A 22,407-nucleotide genomic window follows, 5' to 3' on the forward strand; every position below is an offset into this window, starting at 1 on the left:
CGTATTCTTTTCGACGACGAGAGGCAACTGGAGTAAATGCTTGCTATAAACAGTCGACAAGCGTAAAAAAGAGACGGAAATGTGCATTCGATTGGAAATGAACTAACCTCAAGCCACTAGAGCTGCCAAATATCTGTGATTATATACGACACAATTATAATATTTTATTCACCATGGGCGTTCGAAAAGACTACACGCGACTTCTTGAAGGTTATCTGCAGAATGCTGAAGTGCAACGGAAGCAGTTGCCACTCTGGGGGTCATGGATGGCTGAACACGCCTTGAATGATTTAGTCTTTAGCGCTCGTGCTCTTCGACTGCTGCTACTGTACCTGGAATTGATGAGTTAGTACTAGTGTTTTGGCAGTGCGGTGCAACGAATGCACCCGTCGGAAGTGCATTGGACTAATGTCGCAATCATATGTTAGCATATGCAGCATGTAAAGTGGTGGTCCAGGAGTTGATTACCCCTTCTTGCGTCTACCAGAAAAGAAGGAATATGACGGGGGCAGGCGCTAATGCTCGGCATTCTTTTTTTCCATAGTACAAAGATTTTAGTGATGGGTTGAGCTGATGTGTGCGCTGGAAGCGCCGTGTGGCGGAAGCAACACAGGCAGTTTGTGTGGCCAACTGGGTAACGTTAATACCAGAATATGGCAGAGGTACCACCTAAGCCTAAATCGCGGGACGTACTTGGACGCAAACAGTACTTAGGGTACTAAAAATGTTCCCTGGTCGGGGAAAAAATTTCGAGTCGCTTTGCTACATAGTAGCGGTTGTCGTGGGGAGCGAAGTAGTTCTACTTCTTCTTCTTTGTCGCCATTGCTGTCATTTGACATAAGCTGTGATTTGCGTTCCATTTTGAAACATGCAACTGCTATTTCTTTTATGAAAAGAAGACGGAAAACATCCAAAATACAATGAAGTTAAATTAATGAAGCTGAACAATATTGGCACGTTGAAATAGTTAATGGAAGTTTTCCAAACTTCTAAAGGCAAGGGCTGTGTGGTGAAGTCAGGGAACCCATTACAGCCTTAAAAAAAAGTAATAAACAAACACAGGATTGGAAAGACTTTTATCCGTCCTCATAATAACCGATGAGGCGATTAGCGAAAAGCTGACAATTTACCCCTAAAATTTTAAGATGACTGGCAGTCGGTAGCATAACACCATTGTCGTTAAAGGCTGATATTTGTGTCAACTGTTTCTTCCACGTCGTAAACATAGTGGCTGTGGATTTGGTCGGTGATGCTACCAGGTCGCGCGAGTTGAAGAAACCATAAAGACTGGGGTGAAAGCTTTTCTAGAAACTATTTCGTATATTGGAGGGCCAGGTCTTGTTGCCATTATCGGGAAGTAATCGGCGTAGGAAATGGTAGCAGCTCCTTTTGGTGAAAAAGGGAGCTTTAACATGTAGAAATTAAAGATAAGTGGGGAAAAGATACCATCTGGGATGCTCTATTTAATTCCAATAGGTTTATCCTTTAAAGGGTAACGTTTGTTTTTATTTAAGGACGGAAACTTAAAAAATGCGTACGATTTGTTCCATACTAACCGCGCAAGATTCTACTTATTGATAAGGCTATCAAATCGTATTCTCATCTATACAAACATGGGGCTATCGTTAGCAAAAAGGACTCACAAACGTGGTCGAACATTCTTTTACAGCTATTTTCAATAACTTTATAATTTTTTTGACACTCACCTCTATGTCACCATCATCCAACACCGCAAAATAATTGCCAAATCTTTGTTCATCACCAACTGCATTGGCCTCATCAACTTTAGTTGCTGCATTTCTGATACCAATATTGACATTGAATACTACATCGTTTGTTTTTATTGTTTGGTCTTTGGCGGCTAATTTTTCCTCCTGTCCTTGCACTACATCATATTGCGCCCCACACTCCGGCTGATGCTGCTGTGTTGCTGTTATTTTGGCATTATTATTGGCGTCAACAGCAATAGTGTTGTCGCCATCATTCTGTAGGTTTGCTTGCAATTGTAAATGAGCCAAACGATATTGTTGACTTTTATGAGCATCAAAAGTGGTTATAGTACGGGTAATATCAGTGTTGTCAACAACAACAAACTCTGCAAACGTATTTTGGCTTTGTATACCAAATAGATGCTCCTTATTCTTGTTGTTGTCGTCATTATCAAAATTCTTGCCGTCGTCATTGTCGCCATTGTCTTCTCCAACAATTCCAGCGTCCTCGTTGTCATCAACATCAGTAGTGCTAACAAAGGTGCAATATTCAGAGTTAGCTACAACATTAACATTGGGATACATTATTGTTGTGGTTGTTGGTGTTGGTGTAGCATCAACATTAGTTACTTCAGTTATTGTTGAAGTAATACAATCTTGCCATACATTTTCTGTATAACTTTTTATGTCATTTGTATTAATATTTTCTGTTGTTGTTGTTGTTGGTGTTATTGTTCTATACGATGTTAACGTTTGAGAACTATTTGTTGCTGTGAATTGGTTTGATTTGCTTCCTTGTTGTTGATTCAACGTTGATGATTGCTTATGCACAACTTTTGCTTTTTTTCTATCTTTGCTCTTCTTTTTCGATGGATTCTGATTCGCATTCTGTTTTTGACTTTCATTTGAATTTTGATATGACTTCGACGTTGACTGCTTGGCGCCTGCAAACTTCTGTATTGTTGTAACATTCTTCGCATCATTATCTCCATCCGTTGACTGTTGTATCGTGTATACATCAGTTGCCTTTGGCTCATTTTCATGAGTTGACTGCTGCTTCTTCTTTCGCTTCTTCTTACCACTCACATAGTAATATTCGCATAATTGATTTCCATGCTCGTCCTTGAGCCCAATATATTCGGTACTTTCAGCAAATTTACTCCAAATTTGGTTAGCTGTAGCTAAATCTTTTTCAGATAATGCGATTGTCATTACAGAGGGATGCTTTGATATACACTTGCCCATAGGTGCTTATGTTGGTCGGTAACCCGGTTACTATTTACAGCATCAAACTTTTGATAGGTAGTTTTTTATTATCCTTGTCTATTCGTGTATGTGTGTAAATTTATGTGCAGACTTAAATACATATATTCTATATATCCGATGATGCCTCCTTTACTCTAAATTCATATTTTGTTGCCTAATTTAGGCGATTTTATTCTAAATTAGTATAACCAGTGCTACTTTTATACATGCTTGGCATTTTTCGTTGCTTAGTTCCTTTCGTTACAGTAACCCTCCTTTAGATTTTAATTTGTAGTCCCTAAATATAAAATCTAGACCATCTTCAATGTGTACTTCCTTCAAACGGACAGGTGACCTGCAAATTTCTTTAACATGGCTGCAGTAACAGACAAAAATGTCTTTTTGGCGTCGTAGTAATGGCGCACTTCCATTCATAAGATTTTCAAAATATCTTCTTTGGCAGCGAACCACACTTTATGAGTTTGCGCTCAAAACAATTTCAGATGAATTTTGTGCTAGTTTGTTTTTTGATTGCATGTATACTTTTGTTTGTTTATGTGTCCAATATTATCAAAATATTTTTTGCTGTTTCCCATATCCTGCCAAAGCCTGTAACGAGAAATACCAATAATAATATTAGTTTAAAACGGCAATATAATAATTACTAAATGTCCTTAGGTTAGGTTAGGTGGTAGCTGCCTTATTAAAAGAAGCTCACTTGGACAACATGAAGGTCCGTTGTGATACCACATACAATAAAATAACGGATCAATCCTCGGGGGATCCAAGTGAGTCGCGACTGAAATACTTTCGCCTAGTTATGGCAAAAGCTGAGCAATCAAGCATAAAGTGATTTGATGATTCCCCCTCATCATCCCCCATACAGCTGCAGAAGGATGGAGTTTCCATTACATTGGGACGTATCGCACGGACATCCATGGGAGAACGCCCGGTCAAAGCTCCAATGACCATTGATAGGTGAGCATTAGTGAACTCAATTATTTCGGCAGACCTCCTGCCCAGCTATGGAGGAGCAAACCACAGATGTCCAGCGGAATCCCGAAATCCCTACAGCCATCTTCATTCGGATCAGTTGCACCGCTGCGGCCTAAGAGATCCGCTTGACAGTTACCCGGGAAATCACTATGGCCCGGGAACCAGATAATCTTAATTATAAAATAGTTCGATGCAATCGCAAGCGAGGTCAGGCACTCCCAGACCACCCTCGATCGCACTGTAGTTGAACTCAAGGAATTGATAGCCGCTTGGCTATCAGAGTAGATGTTAAATTCCCTAACCGTACTAGCACTGAATACAATTTCATCTACCGCACCCTTAATCGCAGCAACTTCCGCTTGGAATACACTGCAGTGACCAGCCAATTTAAACTTGCACTTACACTTAGCTATTAACAAAAGACCCCCCACCAACCTTTCCGACCAACTTCGACCCACCCGTGAACAAATTGACCGGTCCCATGCCCAAATTAATTCTTCTCCCCATTCCTCTCTCGGGGGAATGACTAGGGTGAAGTTTGTATAAGGAGCAGTTATCGGCATACAATAGTCCGTCCTGTCCGGGATAAACTCGAACTTGGTAAGAAGGCTAGAGTGTCTGAAATCAGAAAGCCCATAGTTCATACCAAGAAGCCTGCCCTACGAAAGTCCTTGGTATAAACGAAAAAAAATTATAATTCTCCTAAATTAATATATATTTATGAAAGTTTTCTTAAAAAACAAATCCCGCCAACCATCCTTGTTTCGCAACCACTAACGCCATTTCCTAGAGGGCTCCCCTTTCCGGGGCAATCAAACTGCGTTGTCGTTTGAAATACTTTATAGGCCAGAGCGTCTTCGTCCGAGCTCATAACATGACTAAACCAGCGAAGCTTGTGGACTTTTATTTGCTGCGCTATTTTATATCTTCATAAAGCTTATACTTTTCATCACAATACCTCCTTCAATATTACCGCGGCATCGCGGATTGCACCACAACCCTGCCGGAGAATTTTCGTACGCAATATCCAGAAAACCAACTCATCTCCCCTCGACACCCGTTCATGATCTCGAACAATACATCACGTTAGGTATGATACGCCACATGCAGAGCGTGAATCTTGGTCATTGAGGAGAACTTACATGCGTACTCATTCCAAATTAACACATTTTAGCAAAAGTAATTTAAAGCTGATTTCCAAGCTGCCATTCATTGTTTTTGCTGTTAATGCTGGTGCCCAGATAGACGAAGTCTTTTATATTCAAGAAATTATATACTTGATGGTGCTGCCAAAGCGTGAATGCGCCGAATCTTTCTTAGACGACATTAAGTACTTCGTCGCAAGAGCCGTTTTATTCCGCCTCTTTATCGAAAAGACAAAGGCAGAAATCACGGCAGCTTTTAGAAGACTGAAAGTTGACCGCTATGGTATTATGGTACCGTGCTCCGCCTACCATACTTAGGATGCTGGGTTCAATTCCAGGGCAAAGCAATATCAAAGATTAAAAAAAGTTTTTTCACGCAAGAAAAAAAATTCTAAGCAGTGTCGCCCCCTCAGCAGATATTTCGAAAACAGTGTATTTCTACAATGAAAAGCTTCTGAGTGAAAACTCATATGCTTCGGGGATGCCGCTCGGAGTCAGCCAATTTGCAAGGAAAATAAAAAAGGAGCACGACGCAAATTTGAAGAGAAGTTCGGCCTTAAATCTCTTGGAAAGTTGTCGCGGCTTACATTAAGAAAACAGCATACCCGGTACACGTTTTTCTGTCAGAAAACTTGATCTACCTTTATTTAAAAGGTGATCCTTGCTTACAGTCTCCGCTCTCTAACCCATTCTCGTTTACCTTATCTTCCTTTTTATTCCACTCCCACTCTCAATCCCAATCAACTCCTCCTCCCACGCCCTCCCAGTCTTCAAACTCTCTCCAATTCTCTTCTACATTTTTGTTCCTATATCTCTCCATACCTTATTACATTTATCTCCCTATTATTCCTACTCCCTCTTCCACTTACGCCCACCACTCCCATTTCCACATCTACTCCCAACCCTCTTCCTTATTTCACTCCCTCTCCCACTTCAAATTCATTCCCAATTCCACTCCCAATTTGATTCGAACGCCAACTCCCTTTCCCACATCCTATTCCACTCTGACTTCAACTTCCACTGCCTCTCCAGTCTTCATTCCCTATATCATTCTCTTTTACTTTATCTTCAATTTGTCTTCTCATTTTTCTCCATACCTTGTTCCACTCCCACTCTCAATCCCAATCCAACGCCAACTCCCTCTCCTACAACCTCACCAGTCTTCACTCTCTATACCATTCTCTTCTATCTTATCTTCCATTTGTCTCCTTATTTAACTCCATACCTTATTCCCTTCATCTCCTTCTTATTCCTACTCCCTCTCCCACTTTCGCTCTTCAGTCTTCAATTCCACTCCCATTCCCACTTCTTCTCCTAACCCCTTTCCCTATTTCACTCTCTCTCCCAATTTCAATCCAACGCCACTTCCAATTCTACTCTGACTTTAGCTCCAACTTCTTCTCCAGTCTTCATTCCCTTTCCCATTCTCTTGTAATTTATCTTCCATTTTCCTTATAAAGTTCTTTTTTAAACAATTTGGTGGCAGTGATATAATATTCCCATACAATTGAACGGTTCTTTCGAAATTCATCAGATTGTAATTCATAAGCTGTTTATTTACAAATAACAAACGTTTGCAAGTACCGCCCTCCTCATTACTTGACATATGTCCATATACATAAATAACCATATATGTATGTATTTAGTACAGATTTATACCTATAACCACTCCATCAGACCGTTATTAGCAAAACATCTGTCAGACTCTATTCATATAATTATGTAAACAAATTTACGTTAATATCATCATCAAACATCGTCATGGTAATTAAACTGACTCGAATACAAACAAACATTTTAACGTTTTCACCGTAATAAGGAAAAAATTTGCAGCAATTAACGAACAACAAAGAATGGTATCTGATTGATATCATATGTAGATGTATGTATGTATGTATGTATATACTGAACAAGTATTTCTACAATTATAGCAACCGATAATGTCGTTGGAAAAAAAAATATATAAATAAAAAGATGATACAAAAAATTTATATAAATAGACCAAAAAATTGAAGGCAATTTTTTCTTTAATACAGACATATGTAGTCTTGTTGAATTTTGACTAAAAAATTTAAACAATAGCCCTTGTAAATGAATTTAGGATTTAAAATTATAAAGGTGGAGCGCAATCTTTCAATTTAAGGCGAACCACGTATTTGGGATTAACTAATTGATTATTTAAAATGTAAGCACGCCCTCTACCTTTATAATTTTAAATCCCAAAATTCTTTTACAAGAGCTATTGTTAAAGTTTTTTAGTCAAAATTCAACAAGATTATGCTGTATTAAAGGAAAAATTTCCTTCTATTTTTTGGTCCATTTATATAAAGGTAATCCTTAAAATTTTTTTATCATCTTTTTATTTTCACTTTTTTAGTGGTGCCTACAAAAAAGCATTTGGAATTTTGGGTTCTGACTCACGGCCCAAGTTTCAAGTCTCTAGCTCATCGGGAAGTTACTTAACAATTGATTGCAAAATTCCCCCCGTTTTTCAAGGATTTGCAGTTATCTTGACTAGCGCGCCACCTAGCAGAAATTTGTTTTCTATAAGTTGTATAGTCCCTAGGCCTCTAACTTAGTGCCAAGTTTCAAGTCTCTAGGTAACCGGGTAGTTAGTTAAATATGGATTGAAAGATTCCCAAATTAAAATTTGTTTTCTTACCATCTCGATCCGCGTGCGCAACCTAGCGAATTTTTTTGGATAAAATGTTGCATTGTCACCGCGTTCTGACCCACGGCCCAAGTTCCGAGTCTCTAGCTAAACGACAAGTTACTTAAAAATCGATCGCAAGATTCCCCTCGTTTTTCAGGGATTTGTAGTTATCTCAATTAGCACGCTACCCCACCTAACGGAACTTTGTTTTCTATAAATTGTATTGTCACCAAGCCTCGAACTGTGTGCCAAGTTTCAAGTCTCTAGGTCACCGGCAAGTTAGTTAAAAATGGATTGAAATATTCCCAAATCAAAATTTATTTTCCTAATATCTCGATTCATGCGCCGCCTAGCGAAATTTTTTTGATCAAGTATTGCATTGTCACCGGGTTCTGACTCGGTGTTCAAGTTTCATATCTCCAGCTCACCGGGAAGTTACTAAAAAATCGATTTTAAGATTCCCCTCGTTTTTCAAGGATTTGTAGTTATCTCACTTATCGCGGCACCTAGCGGAATTTTGTTTTCTGTAAATTGTGTTGTCGCCGAGCTTCGAAATTAATTTTCTTAATATCTCGATCCGTGCGCCACCTAGCGAAATTTGTTTGATAAAACATTGCATTGTCACCGGGTTCTGACTCACGGCCCAAGTTTTAGGTCTCTAGCTCACCGGGAAGTTACTTAAAAATTGATCGCAAGATTCCCTGCGTTTTTTTCAGGCATTTTCAGGGATTTTCGTTTATCTCGATTCGTCTGCCACCTGGCGGCATTTTGTTTTCCACGAATTGTAGTGCCATCGACTCGCAAACTATGTGCTAAGTTTCAAGTCCCTGGATCACCGAGAAGTTAGTTAAAAGTCGAACGCAAAATTTCCATTTTAAAATAAATTTTCTGTATATCTCGATCCGTGTGCCACCTAGCGGATTTTTTTTCACTTGCGTTGTAGTGTCTCCCAGATCTGAACTATGCTCTAAGTATCGAGTGTCTAGCTCTACGGGAAGTTTCCGAAAAAGAGTTTTCCGTGGGTGAAAAATTCGTATGGAAATGAGGGGACAAACATGAAAGCGACTTAATATAAAGGTATAAATAAATAAATATAAATAAATATAAAAAAAAAATTTTTGTGTAGATTACATTAATGCTTTAAAGTATAAATTTTTTATTTGTTCAAAATGAAAATTTAATATATCTATTATAACCAAATTTAACATTACTCTTATTTTCGAAAAATCCAAAAAAAAATTTGTCAAGTAAACATTCATTTGTGAGCTTTGTTACGCCGTGTCTTATTTTTTCAGAATTTAAATCATTTTCCATCTGATCCTTCCAGCGAAGTGGGGTTGCCCTCTTCTTTTACTTTCGTAGGCGGGTTCCGCCAAGGATACCTTCTATGCCGGCGCGTCATCATTAATTTGCATAACACGGCCGAGCCTGCGTAGCCGCTGTGTTTTAATTCGCTGGACTATGTTGATGACTGCACAAAGCTCTTATAGTTCGTCTTTAAATTTTCTTCAGTCCTCGCTGTCACCAATTCATCAAGGGTCATAAATCTTCCGAATGATTTTTTCTCGAACATTCCCAGAGCCGTCTAATCAGATATTGTCAAGGTCCAGGCTAGTTTATTTTGTTGTTTGTTTTAATGTTGGTTCCCAAATAAACTAAGTGCGCTGAATCTTTGCTTGATGACAGCAAGTAATTCGCTTTATCCTCACTCATCATCAAACCCGTATTTCCGCTTGTTTTTCGATACGATTTTTTGGTTGATCTTTCTCCGTTCATTAGAAGAACTTTGGTTGCGGAGACTGAGCTTTCCAAAAACCCTCTTGGCCCACTCTGGAGTTAAAGTCGCCATTTGTTATATCATGGGTACTAATGAATGGTGTATTAAAAAATTTTGATTTTTTTTGCAAGACTTTCGTGTTGTAGCTCGAAGGTCAGTACTTGGCGACAAAATCTTTCTCTCCCCATGAGTTTGAAACCGAAAGTGCGCTTATTTTTATGTTCACTCCAGTAAACGTCAAATTTGTTGAAGCTTTTGTTGCCGTATTTTGTCTATCGCGTTTCGTGGAAGGCAGTGATGTTAAATTTTGCCTTCACGATAACATCAATCAGCCTGGCGTCTGCACCAATCTCTTAAAAGGGAACGGACATTCCAGGTACAGGCCCTCAAATCATTTTTCGTTAAACGTTTGCATTGGTCGTCATCGATAAAAGTTTGTCTTTTATCCGAGACTTTTTATTGGAGCGTGGTTTGATGATGTGGCGCGTCCCAAGCCCAAAGCACAACACGCGTAGCGGGGATAAAGGGATAACTTGTACATTTGTAGAGAAAGCCAATGAAGCCCCGAAACTAGCCTTAACCGATTATGTCGGAGTGGTCTAGCCAGGTTGTCGGTTTCTCATATTAGCTCACCACTAAACGTTTGCTTCATGGCTATCTAGAGGATACTTGGCTGCATGCGACCAGCAGTAGTGATATACTTCAACAGCGTGCAAACGAATCGCTCTGGTCAGAAGCTTTCCCAACTTGCGTGACCGGATTCACTTTCCAACGAGCAAATGATAATAACTCTGTGGAACACAGTAGAATTCGTGGCTTAAATGCTCACAAATCTAAATTTTGCTTATGTGGTTGTGTTGTTATTTTAATTTTTAATTCATTCACCGATTGTGCCTAAAATCCTTGGAGAGCTGTCTTGCCTAATACATAAGTAAACAATTTTCCTACGCCCGCCTTTCAACCCCTAGAAAAACTTTCTTCTAATTGAAAAAACTTGTTTATAAAATTTTGATGTTGCTTTGCCTGGGCGTGTACATGAGATCCTCAGTGTGGTAGGCGAAGGAGGCTAACACCACACCACGGCAGCCGCCATTTTTCATAAAACTTCGCTGAGAATATCTTGCTCGGTTTCGCTTGAACTTAGATTACCTTACTTGTTTCATTTTCTTTGATTTCCTGTCGTAGTCCTTCCTTCCCTTTCGTTTAGTTTGGTTTCGCCTCTCCTTTGACTTTATTATATTATATTTTTTTTCTTTTTTCTTTTCTTTTCTTTTCTTTTCATTTCTTTTCTTTTCTTTTCTTTTTTCTTTCTTTTCTTTTCTTTTCTTTTCTTTTTTTCTTAATTGGCGCTTAACCGTTTAAAAGATTATGACCGTCCAACAAGGCGCGCCAGACGCTTCTTCTCTCTGCCAATCGACGCCGGTGTGATCACCAATGGAGTTTAAATCATTTTCAACCTGGTCCTTCCAGCGGAGTGGGGGCCGCCCTCTACCTTTGCTTCCATCTCTCATTCGAATAATATGGCCTAGCCATCGCAGCCGCTGCATTTTAATTATCCGCACTATGTCGATGTCTGCGTAGAGCTCGTACAGCTCATCGTTAAATCTACTTCTGTACTCGCCATCGCCAATGCGTAGAGGTCCATAAATCTTTCGAAGAACTTTTCTCTCAAATACTCCCAGAGCCTTTTCATCTGATGTTGTCATGGTCCATGCTTCTGCACCATATTTTTGGTTGCCAAGAGAGGACTCCACTTTTCAATTACCTACCTAGTCTAAAGTAGCATTTATTATCAAGACTGCTTTTCCGCTGGATTTCAGAGCTGATGTTGTTGTTAGTGTTGATGCTGGTTCCCAAATAAATGAAGTCTTTTACTATTTCGAAATTGGGGATGCCAACAGTAGCATCGTTGTCAAAGCGCATATGCGCTGACTCTTTGTTCGAGGACAGCAGGTACTTCGCTTTTTCCTCGCTCACCATCAAACCCATCTTTACCGCTTGTTTTTCCAGTTTTTAGTAAGTATAACTAACGGCGCAGGTGTTTAGGCCGATGATATCAATGTCATTTCCTTCCATATACTTTATTTAATTTCCCTTTCCTTCCTTTCCTTTCTTTCACTTTCCTTTCCTTTTATTTTATTTCCTTTCCTTTCCTTTCTTTTCCTTTCATTTGCTTTGTTTTCCTTCCTTTTCCTTTCCTTTCCTTTCCTTTCTTTCACTTTCCATTCCTTTCCTATGCTTTCCTTTCCTTTCCTTTCCTTTCCTTTCGTTTTCTTTCCTTTCCTCTTCCTTTCCTTTCCTTTTCTTTCCCTTCTTTCCTTTCTATCAATTTCCATTCCTTTCCTTTTCTTTTATTTCCTTTCCTTTCCTTTCCTTTCCTTTCCTTTCCTTTCCTTTTCTTTGCTTTGCTTTCCTTCCTTTTGCTTTCCTTTCCTTTTCTTTTCTTTTATCTCCTTTCCTTTCCTTTGCTTTGCTTTCCTTTCCTTTCCTTTCCTTTCCTTTCCTTTCCTTTCCCTTCTTTACCTTCCTTTCCTTTTCTTTCCTTTCTTTCACTTTCCATTCCTTTCCTTTCCTTTCCTTTCCTTTCCTTTCCTCTTCCTTTACTTTCCTTTCCTTTCCTTTAATTGCCTTTCCTCTCCTTTTCTATCCTTAACTCAATTTTCCTTTCTTTTCTTTTCTGGATACTTCTATAACGTCAGTTCAAATGATTACGCACGAAACTCTATACCTATGATGAATTTGTACGAGTTTTACTCTATAGAGTTCAAAAAGTTTTTGTTTCTTCTCGTATGGGAACAAAATCAGCCTAATGTACAAAGCACCAACTCCATCGCGAATATGAGCCAAATACAGTTATATTGATTATGTATGTAAATGGACGACGTGCTGTTGTGCTACGGAAATCAGTGCAGTGATCAGGTAAAACAAAATCTAAAATCAAGTTTACTAAAACTGTGAGCAACAGTTGAATAGCCACTGGAATGCAAATACGTATCCATATGTTCAAGAGCAATGTATGTAAATGTGTATTGAGAAACAGTAAGCCGGTGCTGAGGCTTTAATGTAGAACGGCTTGTTTCAATGCATCGGTGAACGCGGCCATGTATGGAGGTGAATATCGTTGAGATTTTTGTTTTAAACACTGAAAGCGTCAAGTAAAAACTCCAAAAAAAATATATGTATTTAAAAATAAACAACATAAATCATCATTGTGATGTTAACTTTTAAGAATATCACATAAAAGTAACTTTAGTGCCGCTAAAATTAATACGTCGCATGTAGTACATATGTAAATACTTACAATAATAATATTGAAACGATGAATGTGTTGTGTACTTAATTTAAATTCTAAACGACATAAGTTGAACTTTGTTTTGAAATCAAATTAAGTGGCTTATTTTTATACTCAGTTGAGCAGAGCTCACAGAGTATATTAACCTAGATTGGATAACGGTTGGTTGTACAGGTATAAAGGAATGGAGATAGATATAGACTTCCATATATCAAAATCATCAGTATCGAAAAAAAATTCGATTGAGCCATGTCCGTTCGTCCGTCTGTCCGTTAACCCGATAACTTGAGTAAATTTTGAGGTATCTTGATGAAATTTTGTATGTGGGTTCCTGGGCACTTAGCTCAGATCGGTATTTAAAATGACCGATATCGGACAATAACCACGCCCACTTTTTGGATATCGAAAATTTCGAAAAATCGAAAAAGTGCTATAATTCATTACCAAATGTGGATTAAGCAATGAAACTTGGTAGGTGAGTTGAACTTGTGACGCAGAATAGAAAACTATTAAAATTTTGGACAATTCAAATTTTAAAAGAAAAGTTAATATCTTTACAGTATATAAGTAAATTATGTCAACATTCAACTCCAGTAATGATATGGTGCAACAAAATACAAAAATAAAAGAAAATTTCAAAATGGGCATGGCTCCGCCCTTTTTTATTTAATTTGTCTAGGATACTTTTAATACCATAAGTCGAACAAAAATTTACCAATCTTTGTGAAATTTGGTAGGGATGATAACTGTTTTCTGTGGAAAAGGGTGAAATCGGTTGAAGCCACGCCCAGTTTTTATACACAGTCAACCGTCTGTCCTTCCGATCGGCCGTTAACACGATAAATTGAGCACAAATCGATATATATTTACTAAACTCAGTTCACGTACTTATCTGAACTCAAGTCACCCCTGGTCCACCTTTATGGCGATATTTCGAAAAGGCGTCCACCTATAGAACTAAGGCCCACGCCCTTTTAAAATACTCATTAACACCTTTAATTTGATACCCATATAGTACAAACAAATTCTAGAGTCACCCCTGGTCCACGTTTATGACGATATCTCGAAAAGGCGTCCACATATACAACCAAGGGCCACTCCCTTTTAAAACCGTCTGTCCTTCCGATCGGCCGTTAACACGATAAATTGAGCACAAATCGATATATATTTACTAAACTCAGTTCACGTACTTATCTGAACTCAAGTCACCCCTGGTCCACCTTTATGGCGATATTTCGAAAAGGCGTCCACCTATAGAACTAAGGCCCACGCCCTTTTAAAATACTCATTAATACCTTTAATTTGATACCCATGTCGTACAAAAAAATTCTAGATTCACCCCTGGCCCACCTTTATGGCGATATTTCGAAAAGGCATCCACCTATAAAACTAAGGCCCACGCCCTTTTAAAATACTCATTAACACCTTTCATTTGATACCCATATAGTACAAACAAATTCTAGAGTCACCCCTGGTCCACGTTTATGACGATATCTCGAAAAGGCGTCCACATATAGAACTAAGGCCCACTCCTTTTTAAAATCCTCATTAACACCTTTCATTTGATACCCATATCGTACAAACAAATTCTAGAGTCACCCCTGGTCCACGTTTATGGCGATATCTCGAAAAGGCATCCACCTATAGAACTAAGGCCCACTCCCTTTTAAAATGCTCATTAACACCTTTCATTTGATACCCATATAGTAAAAACAAATTGTAGAGTCACCCCTGGTCCATGTTTATGGCGATATCTCGAAAAGGCGTCCACATATAGAACTAAGGCCCATTCCTTTTTAAAATACTCATTAACACCTTTCATTTGATAGCCATATCGTACAAACAAATTCTAGAGTCACCCCTAATCCACCTTTATGGCGATATTTCGAAAAGGCGTCCACCTATAGAACTAAGGCCCACGCCCTTTTAAAATACGCATTAACACCTTTCATTTGATACCCATATCGTACAAACAAATTCTGGAGTCAGCCCTGCTCCATGTTTATGGTGATATCTCGAAAAGTCGTCCACATATAGAACTAAGGCCCACTCCTTTTTAAAATACTCATTAGCACCTTTCATTTGATACCCATATCGTACAAACAATTTCTAGAGTCACCCCTGGTCCACCTATATGGAGATATTTCGAAAAGGCGTCCACCTATAGAACTAAGGCCCACGCCCTTTTAAAATACTCATTAACACCTTTCATTTGATACCCATATAGTACAAACAAATTCTAGAGTCACCCCTGGTCCACGTTTATGGTGATATCTCGAAAAGGCGTCCACATATAGAACTAAGGCCCACTCCTTTTTAAAATACTCATTAACACCTTTCATTTGATACCCATATCGTACAAACAAATTCTAGAGTCACCCCTGGTCCATGTTTATGGCGATATTTCGAAAAGGCATCCACCTATAGAACTAAGGCCCACGCCCTTTTAAAATACTCATTAACACCTTTCATTTGATACCCATATAGTACAAACAAATTCTAGAGTCACCCCTGGTCCACGTTTATGACGACATCTCGAAAAGGCGTCCACCTATAGAACTAAGGCCCATGCCCTTTTAAAATACTCATTAACACCTTTCATTTGATACCCATATGGTACAAACAAATTCTAGAGTCACCCCTGGTCTACGTTTATGACGATATTTCGAAAAGGCATCCACCTATAGAACTAAGGCCCACGCCCTTTTAAAATACTCATTAACACCTTTCATTTGATACCCATATAGTACAAACAAATTCAAGAGTCACCCCTGGTCCACGTTTATGGTGATATCTCGAAAAGGCGTCTACATATAGAACTAAGGCCCACTCCTTTTTAAAATACTCATTAACACCTTTCATTTGATACCCATATAGTACAAACAAATTCTAGAGTCACCCCTGGTCCACGTTTATGGCGATATTTCGAAAAGGCGTCCACATATAGAACTAAGGCCCACGCCCTTTTAAAATACTCATTAACACCTTTCATTTGATACCCATATAGTACAAACGCATTCTAAAGTCACCACTGGTCCACTTTTATAACGAAATTCCGAAAAGGCGTCCACCTATAGAACTAAGGCCCGCTCCCTTTTAAAACACTTATTAACACCTTTCATTTGATACCCATATAGTACAAACGCATTCTAGAGTCACCCGTGGTCCACTTTTATAACGATATCTCGAAAAGGCGTCCAGCTATAGAACTAAGGCCCACGCCCTTTTAAAATACTCACTAACACCTTTCATTTCATACCCATATAGTACAAACAAATTCTAGAGTCACCCCTGGTCCACGTTTATGGTGATATCTCGAAAAGGCGTCCACATATAGAACTAAGGCCCACTCCTTTTTAAAATACTCATTAACACCTTTCATTTGATACCCATATAGTACAAACGCATTCTAGAGTCACCCCTGGTCCACCTTTATGGCGATATCTCGAAAAGGCGTCCACCTATGGAACTAAGGCCCACGCCCTTTTAAGATACTCATTAACACCTTTCTTTTGATACCCATATAGTACAAACGCATTCTAAAGTCACCCCTGGTCCACTTTTATAACGAAATTCCGAAAAGGCGTCCACCTATAGAACTAAGGCCCGCTCCCTTTTAAAACACTTATTAACACCTTTCATTTGATACCCATATAGTACAAACGCATTCTAGAGTCACCCGTGGTCCACTTTTATAACGATATCTCGAAAAGGCGTCCAGCTATAGAACTAAGGCCCACGCCCTTTTAAAATACTCACTAACACCTTTCATTTGATACCCATATAGTACAAACAAATTCTAGAGTCACCCCTGGTCCACCTTTATGGCGATATCTCGAAAAGGCGTCCACCTATGGAACTAAGGCCCACGCCCTTTTAAGATACTCATTAACACCTTTCATTTGATACCCATATAGTACAAACGCATTCTAAAGTCACCCCTGGTCCACTTTTATAACGAAATTCCGAAAAGGCGTCCACCTATAGAACTAAGGCCCGCTCCCTTTTAAAACACTTACTAACACCTTTCATTTGATACCCATATAGTACAAACGCATTCTAGAGTCACCCTTGGCCCACCTTTATGGCGATATTTCAAAAAGGCATCCACCTATAGAACTAAGGCCCACGCCCTTTTAAAGTACTCATTATAACCTTTCATTTGATACCCATATAGTACAAACGCATTCTAAAGTCACCCCTGGTCCACTTTTATAACGAAATTCCGAAAAGGCGTCCACCTATAGAACTAAGGCCCGCTCCCTTTTAAAACACTTATTAACACCTTTCATTTGATACCCATATAGTAGAAACGCATTCTTGAGTCACCCCTGGTCCACTTTTATAACGATATCTCGAAAACGCGTCCAGCTATAGAACTAAGGCCCACGCCCTTTTAAAATACTCACTAACACCTTTCATTTGATACCCATATAGTACAAACGCATTCTAGAGTCACCCTTGGCCCACCTTTATGGCGATATTTCAAAAAGGCATCCACCTATAGAACTAAGGCCCACGCCCTTTTAAAGTACTCATTATCACCTTTCATTTGATACCCATATAGTACAAACGCATTCTAAAGTCACCCCTGGTCCACTTTTATAACGAAATTCCGAAAAGGCGTCCACCTATAGAACTAAGGCCCGCTCCCTTTTAAAACACTTATTAACACCTTTCATTTGATACCCATATAGTACAAACGCATTCTTGAGTCACCCCTGGTCCACTTTTATAAAGATATCTCGAAAAGGCGTCCAGCTATAGAACTAAGGCCCACGCCCTTTTAAAATACTCACTAACACCTTTCATTTGATACCCATATAGTACAAACGCATTCTAGAGTCAACCCTGGTCCACTTTTATAACGATATTCCGAAAAGGCGTCCACCTATAGAAATAAGGCCCACTCCCTTTCAAAATACTCATTAACACCTTTCATTTGATACCCATATAGTAAAAACCAATTCTAGAGTCACCCCTGGTCCACCTTTATGGCGATATATCGAAAAGGCGTCAACATATAGAACTTAGGCCCACTCCCTTTTAAAATTATCATTAACACATTTCATTTGATACCCATATAGTACAAACAAATCCTAGAGTCACCCCTGGTCCACCTTTATGGCGATATCTCGAAAAGGCGTCCAGCTATAGAACTAAGGCCCACGCCCTTTTAAAATACTCATTAACACTTTTCATTTGATACCCATATCGTACAAACAAATTCTAGAGTCACCCCTGGTCCACCTTTATGGCGATATCTCGAAAAGGCGTCCAGCTATAGAACTAACGCCCACACCCTTTTAAAATACTCATTAACACCTTTCATTTGATACCCATATAGTACAAACAAATCCTAGAGTCACCCCTGGTCCACCTTTATGGCGATATCTCGAAAAGGCGTCCAGCTATAGAACTAAGGCCCACGCCCTTTTAAAATACGCATTAACACCTTTCATTTGATACCCATATAGTACAAACGCATTCTAGAGTCTCCCCTGGTCCACCTTTATGGCGATATCTCGAAAAGGCGTCCACCTATAGAACTTAGGCCCACTCCCTTTTAAAATTATCATTAACATATTTCATTTGATACCCATATCGTACAAACAAATTCTAGAGTCAGACCTGGTCCACCTTTATGGCGATATCCCTAAATGGCGTCCATCTGTAGAACGATGGCCCACTTCCTCTTAAAATACTCTTTAATACCTTTTATTTGATACACTTGTCATGCAAACACATTCCAGGGTTACCCTAGGTTCTTTTTACAACATGGTGATTTTCCCTTACTTTGTCTCCACAGCTCTCAACTGGGTATGTAATGTTCGGTTACACCCGAACTTAGCCTTCCTTACTTGTTTTCTTTTTATTTATACGAGGGCTATACTTCATAACTGAAAACATCTAATTAAATGGTGATTGAGAAAAAATTAATGAGTAGAGTAGTAGTTACAGTAAAAGCTTTATTATTACTGACGCGTTTGCAATAAATAATTTTGCCATTAACTAACTTGCAATTGTAATGGGTGTTATTAATGAAGAAACATGCAAAGTGAACTACGGAATGGATGAAATGGATGCAGGCACAGAAATTGTAAGCCCAAATCATTTATACGTAATTTAGGTTTGTATGTATGTGTACCAGTATTTGACCAATCGAGATTAGCGAACTATCTTGCTATTTTGACAATCAATTATGAAACAAATTATTTTTAGTTTTATATGAATTTAGGCCTTAATCCGTATCACTGTAGTGTATTCCAAAGAGAAGTGTCAGATGTCATGGAAGCTGTAGTTTGGAGGGGAAAACACACCAGCGACAGCCAAGCAATAATTAAATCACTCGGCTCTCGCTAATTCACATCTGTGCAAACATTAAGCTGTCATCGATCTCTTCAAGAGATATCTCAGCAGAACCGTGTTCATCTGATATGGGTTAAGGGACATAGCGAAATTGAGTAAAACTGACAGAAGAATGCTTGGATATACACTTTGTCACATTGAAGGAAACGCTAAAATATTACGTTGACCGTCAAGCCCCAGGGTGGCAGACATCTAAGCGAACCTTGTCAATATTGCATCCTTAGAAAACTCATTTACACTCTTAGTGGGATTGAATATCCACACTTGAGAGAGTACTAGCTACGCATTTATTGGTCGGAAAGCAGAAAGGTTACGGAAGCCCTACCGGCTATGATGTAAGAGTTGTTAATAATATATAATGTCATAATCTTACGTGCAACTGCCGGCGTAAAGTGGCGCTAAACAGTGTCGCCTGGCAGCTACCTTTCCTAAATATCTACCGCAGGTAGTTGAGGTCTTTATCAAGTCCTTGAAGTGGTTCGAAGAAGAGGGGATGTTGTTGTTGGGCTTTCTGAACCTAACCTATTTGTCCGTGGCAGCCATTTCAACCTAACCTTACCTTTTTTAAAGATTTGAGATAAAAATTAAATTAGTTTTGGGCCGCTATGTCAGTAACTACCCTATACTTATGCGAACGGTTTTGTAAAATATATTTTCAAAAATCTTTATCGAAGAAATTTTCGCTCGAATACTCCAAAATCCTCCGTAATTCCAAGCCGTACATTATGATGAGAGATTTGTGCTTTTTTTTCTGAGAAAAATTTTACGCTCATGTTGCACTCCTAAATTCTCACAACTAGGCCCCCTGGAACTATAAAAAGTAACTCTTTTCGTAAATATTAGGGGGTCTTTTTCTTATTCGCCGGTAAATATTTTGCAAAGAGTATTCACAAAGTCAGGAGAGAGCTGAAGAGATCGAACAGAGTGACATTATTTACAGCAAAGAAAGCACCATTAGAAAAGCTAACTCTTGTTTTCCGAAAGAATCTTACTTGTAAATTGTTTAATCGGTCTCCACTTCCGGTAAGAGTATCCACCTGGTGTTGAAGAGCATAGAGTTAACAACAGCAACGAGACACAATGCTTTGGGTCAGCCTGAACGCAGACCCTACGGCCATACTAGTATAGCCTCATCAAATATTGGGCGAGCAGACTTCTAGTGGCTCCAAACGAATGGAAGTCGTGGAGCTTACGGTATTAGTATTGTGCTGATTCGGGGAAAAAGGGATCACAAAAGCTGCGAGATTACTGTAGTGATTTTCAGGCGGAAGTAGTAACCATGACCAAAGTAGTAGAAACACAAGAGGAAAACAGCCGCATCAACTTGTATATCGACAAGCAAGCAACTATTAGGGAAATAATCTCGCACAACGCAACATCTTTAAAAGTGTTAGAGTAAAAGTCCCTAAAAGTATCGGGAAAGGGGAAAATATTCATCTATATTGGTTTCCGGGCATAAAGTGTACAGCCTTCGAAGCTTGTGCCGTAGTTTTTCCAATCAGCATAGGAGCGTGTAACAGAAGGCGCGACTTGTACATGATTGATCAAGCACCGGGCTACAAGATGGCGAAGATCATGTGCAAGTTTTACGAAGTAAGACTAACAAAAGTTACTCGTATCACTAAAATTGGTTTTAATTTTTTCAATTTTACTATCAATTTCCTGCTTTCTTTAAAAAAGTTATTGCTTAAACTAGCATATCCCGCAGATTTCTTCACAGATTTCGGGTACCCATACTCTTACGCATAAAATGTGAATACAAAATCTCATAAAATAGAGACATTTTCAAAGCGTTTCTTTAATCATAATGTAATAGATATTTTGAGTGGAAGTATGTATATATATATTATATATATGTATATATTAGGACGGGTCGATTTAAAAATCGCTCATTACTCTGTCAAAATCGTATTCTAGGGATCAAAATAAGAAACTTTGCCGAAGGAACCATACCTCTAAAACAAGTTCTGATGTCCCCCCCTTTAGATCGAACTTTTGGGTAGGGGCACCTGCTGTGTCTTGTGGTGGCTGTGTCTTGTGGTGGCTTAAAAAAAACAACACAAGCAATTTTACGATCTGCAATTGTGTCACAGTGATGCCTTGGTTTTAAAAGAGGGTTGTAAAAACGCTAATTTCTAATAATTTTTTTTAATTTCTTTTCTATTACTAAGTTAAATTCATTTTTTCATTTACATATGTTCTGACTAAATAAATTTCTAAAGAGAAAAATAAACTCCAAAAAGAAAAAACATAGGCATTTCAAAGTGGGATTTTTCAAAATTTGCCCCTACTACCCAAAGTGGGGGACATCAGAATTCGTTTTAGAGGTATGGTTCCTTCGGCGAAGTTTCCTATTTTGATCCCTAGAATATGATTTTCACAGAGCAATGGACGATTTTTTTGCCCCCCCACAAATCGACCCGTCCTAATATATATATATATATATATAGATGGCTGATATAAGAAACAAATATATACAAACAAACAACACTAAACAAAGGGCTGTTAACATGTATAAATATCATACATGCAAATTTACAAATATACAAAACAATCAACATTGTTAATGGTCGCAACTGCATTTGACTTCTTATGCGTTTAAAAAGTGAATACCGCTTCAGGTAAATGATTATATGCATACGTAAGTGATTATTTATGTACGAGGGCGGTCCATTTGTCATTTATAAACATTTTAATCTCTTTGTGGTGGTAGCCTGTTCCGCCTAGCACACCAAAGGTCTTAGATACAAGTCCTGGAAATGTACATCAATTATTGAACATTAAAAAAAAAGTCGGCCCAGTTCAATCTTGCCAATTATTTATTGTTTTTTTCTACCAGTTGCAATTAAGAGCTTAGCATCAAAATCAGAATCATGCCACTAAAACATGAACGTTGAAAGCTTAAGAAATGATCACTAAAAATTTGTTATGACAAGTATTCTTTAGAGTATCGAGCTCTCCAGCCACCTGCCTTCAGACTACCATTCTTAAACGGCCGGCAACTAACCCTGTCATAGGGTACCAAGTATCTGGGACTAACAATTGACTGCAAGTTGAATTGGAAAGTATGCATTGAAGAGCGTGTACGGAAGGCGGGCATCGCCTTCTATGCCTGCAAATCAATGTTTGGTAAGAAATGGGGACTCAAGCCAAGCATGGTAATTTGGATGTACGAGGCGGTGGTGCGACCGGTGCTTACCTATGATTCCATAGTCTGGTGG

The 22,407-nt window shown here is 38.8% G+C and overlaps 2 protein-coding genes across 15 annotated transcripts in view; one reads left to right on the forward strand and one right to left on the reverse strand.

The window, feature by feature from the left end:
• The window catches only part of LOC137252567 (serine-rich adhesin for platelets), a 370,986-nt gene that overhangs the window by 187,092 nt on the left and 161,487 nt on the right, over positions 1 to 22,407 (reverse strand). For all 10 annotated transcript variants that reach the window (XM_067788486.1, XM_067788485.1, XM_067788483.1 and 7 more), the window contains exon 2: positions 1,707 to 3,563. In XM_067788486.1, coding sequence (XP_067644587.1) covers positions 1,707 to 2,954 — 1,248 coding nt within the window. In that variant the 5' untranslated portion in view covers positions 2,955 to 3,563. The remainder of the gene's footprint in view (positions 1 to 1,706; positions 3,564 to 22,407) is intronic.
• Positions 12,580 to 22,407, forward strand: part of LOC137252564 (long-chain fatty acid transport protein 1-like) — a 59,501-nt gene continuing 49,673 nt past the window's right edge. Inside the window, exons 1-2 of one of the 5 annotated variants that reach the window (XM_067788480.1) lie at positions 12,593 to 12,636; positions 18,703 to 18,917. In XM_067788480.1, coding sequence (XP_067644581.1) covers positions 18,846 to 18,917 — 72 coding nt within the window. In that variant the 5' untranslated portion in view covers positions 12,593 to 12,636; positions 18,703 to 18,845. Of the gene's footprint in view, positions 12,992 to 18,702; positions 18,918 to 22,407 lie in introns of all 5 variants that reach the window. The other 4 variants (XM_067788477.1, XM_067788478.1, XM_067788479.1 and 1 more) reach the window with 4 other exon arrangements.

The sequence above is a fragment of the Eurosta solidaginis genome, chromosome 5 (genome assembly GCF_040869045.1).
Source record: "Eurosta solidaginis isolate ZX-2024a chromosome 5, ASM4086904v1, whole genome shotgun sequence".
NCBI lineage: Eukaryota > Metazoa > Arthropoda > Insecta > Diptera > Tephritidae > Eurosta > Eurosta solidaginis.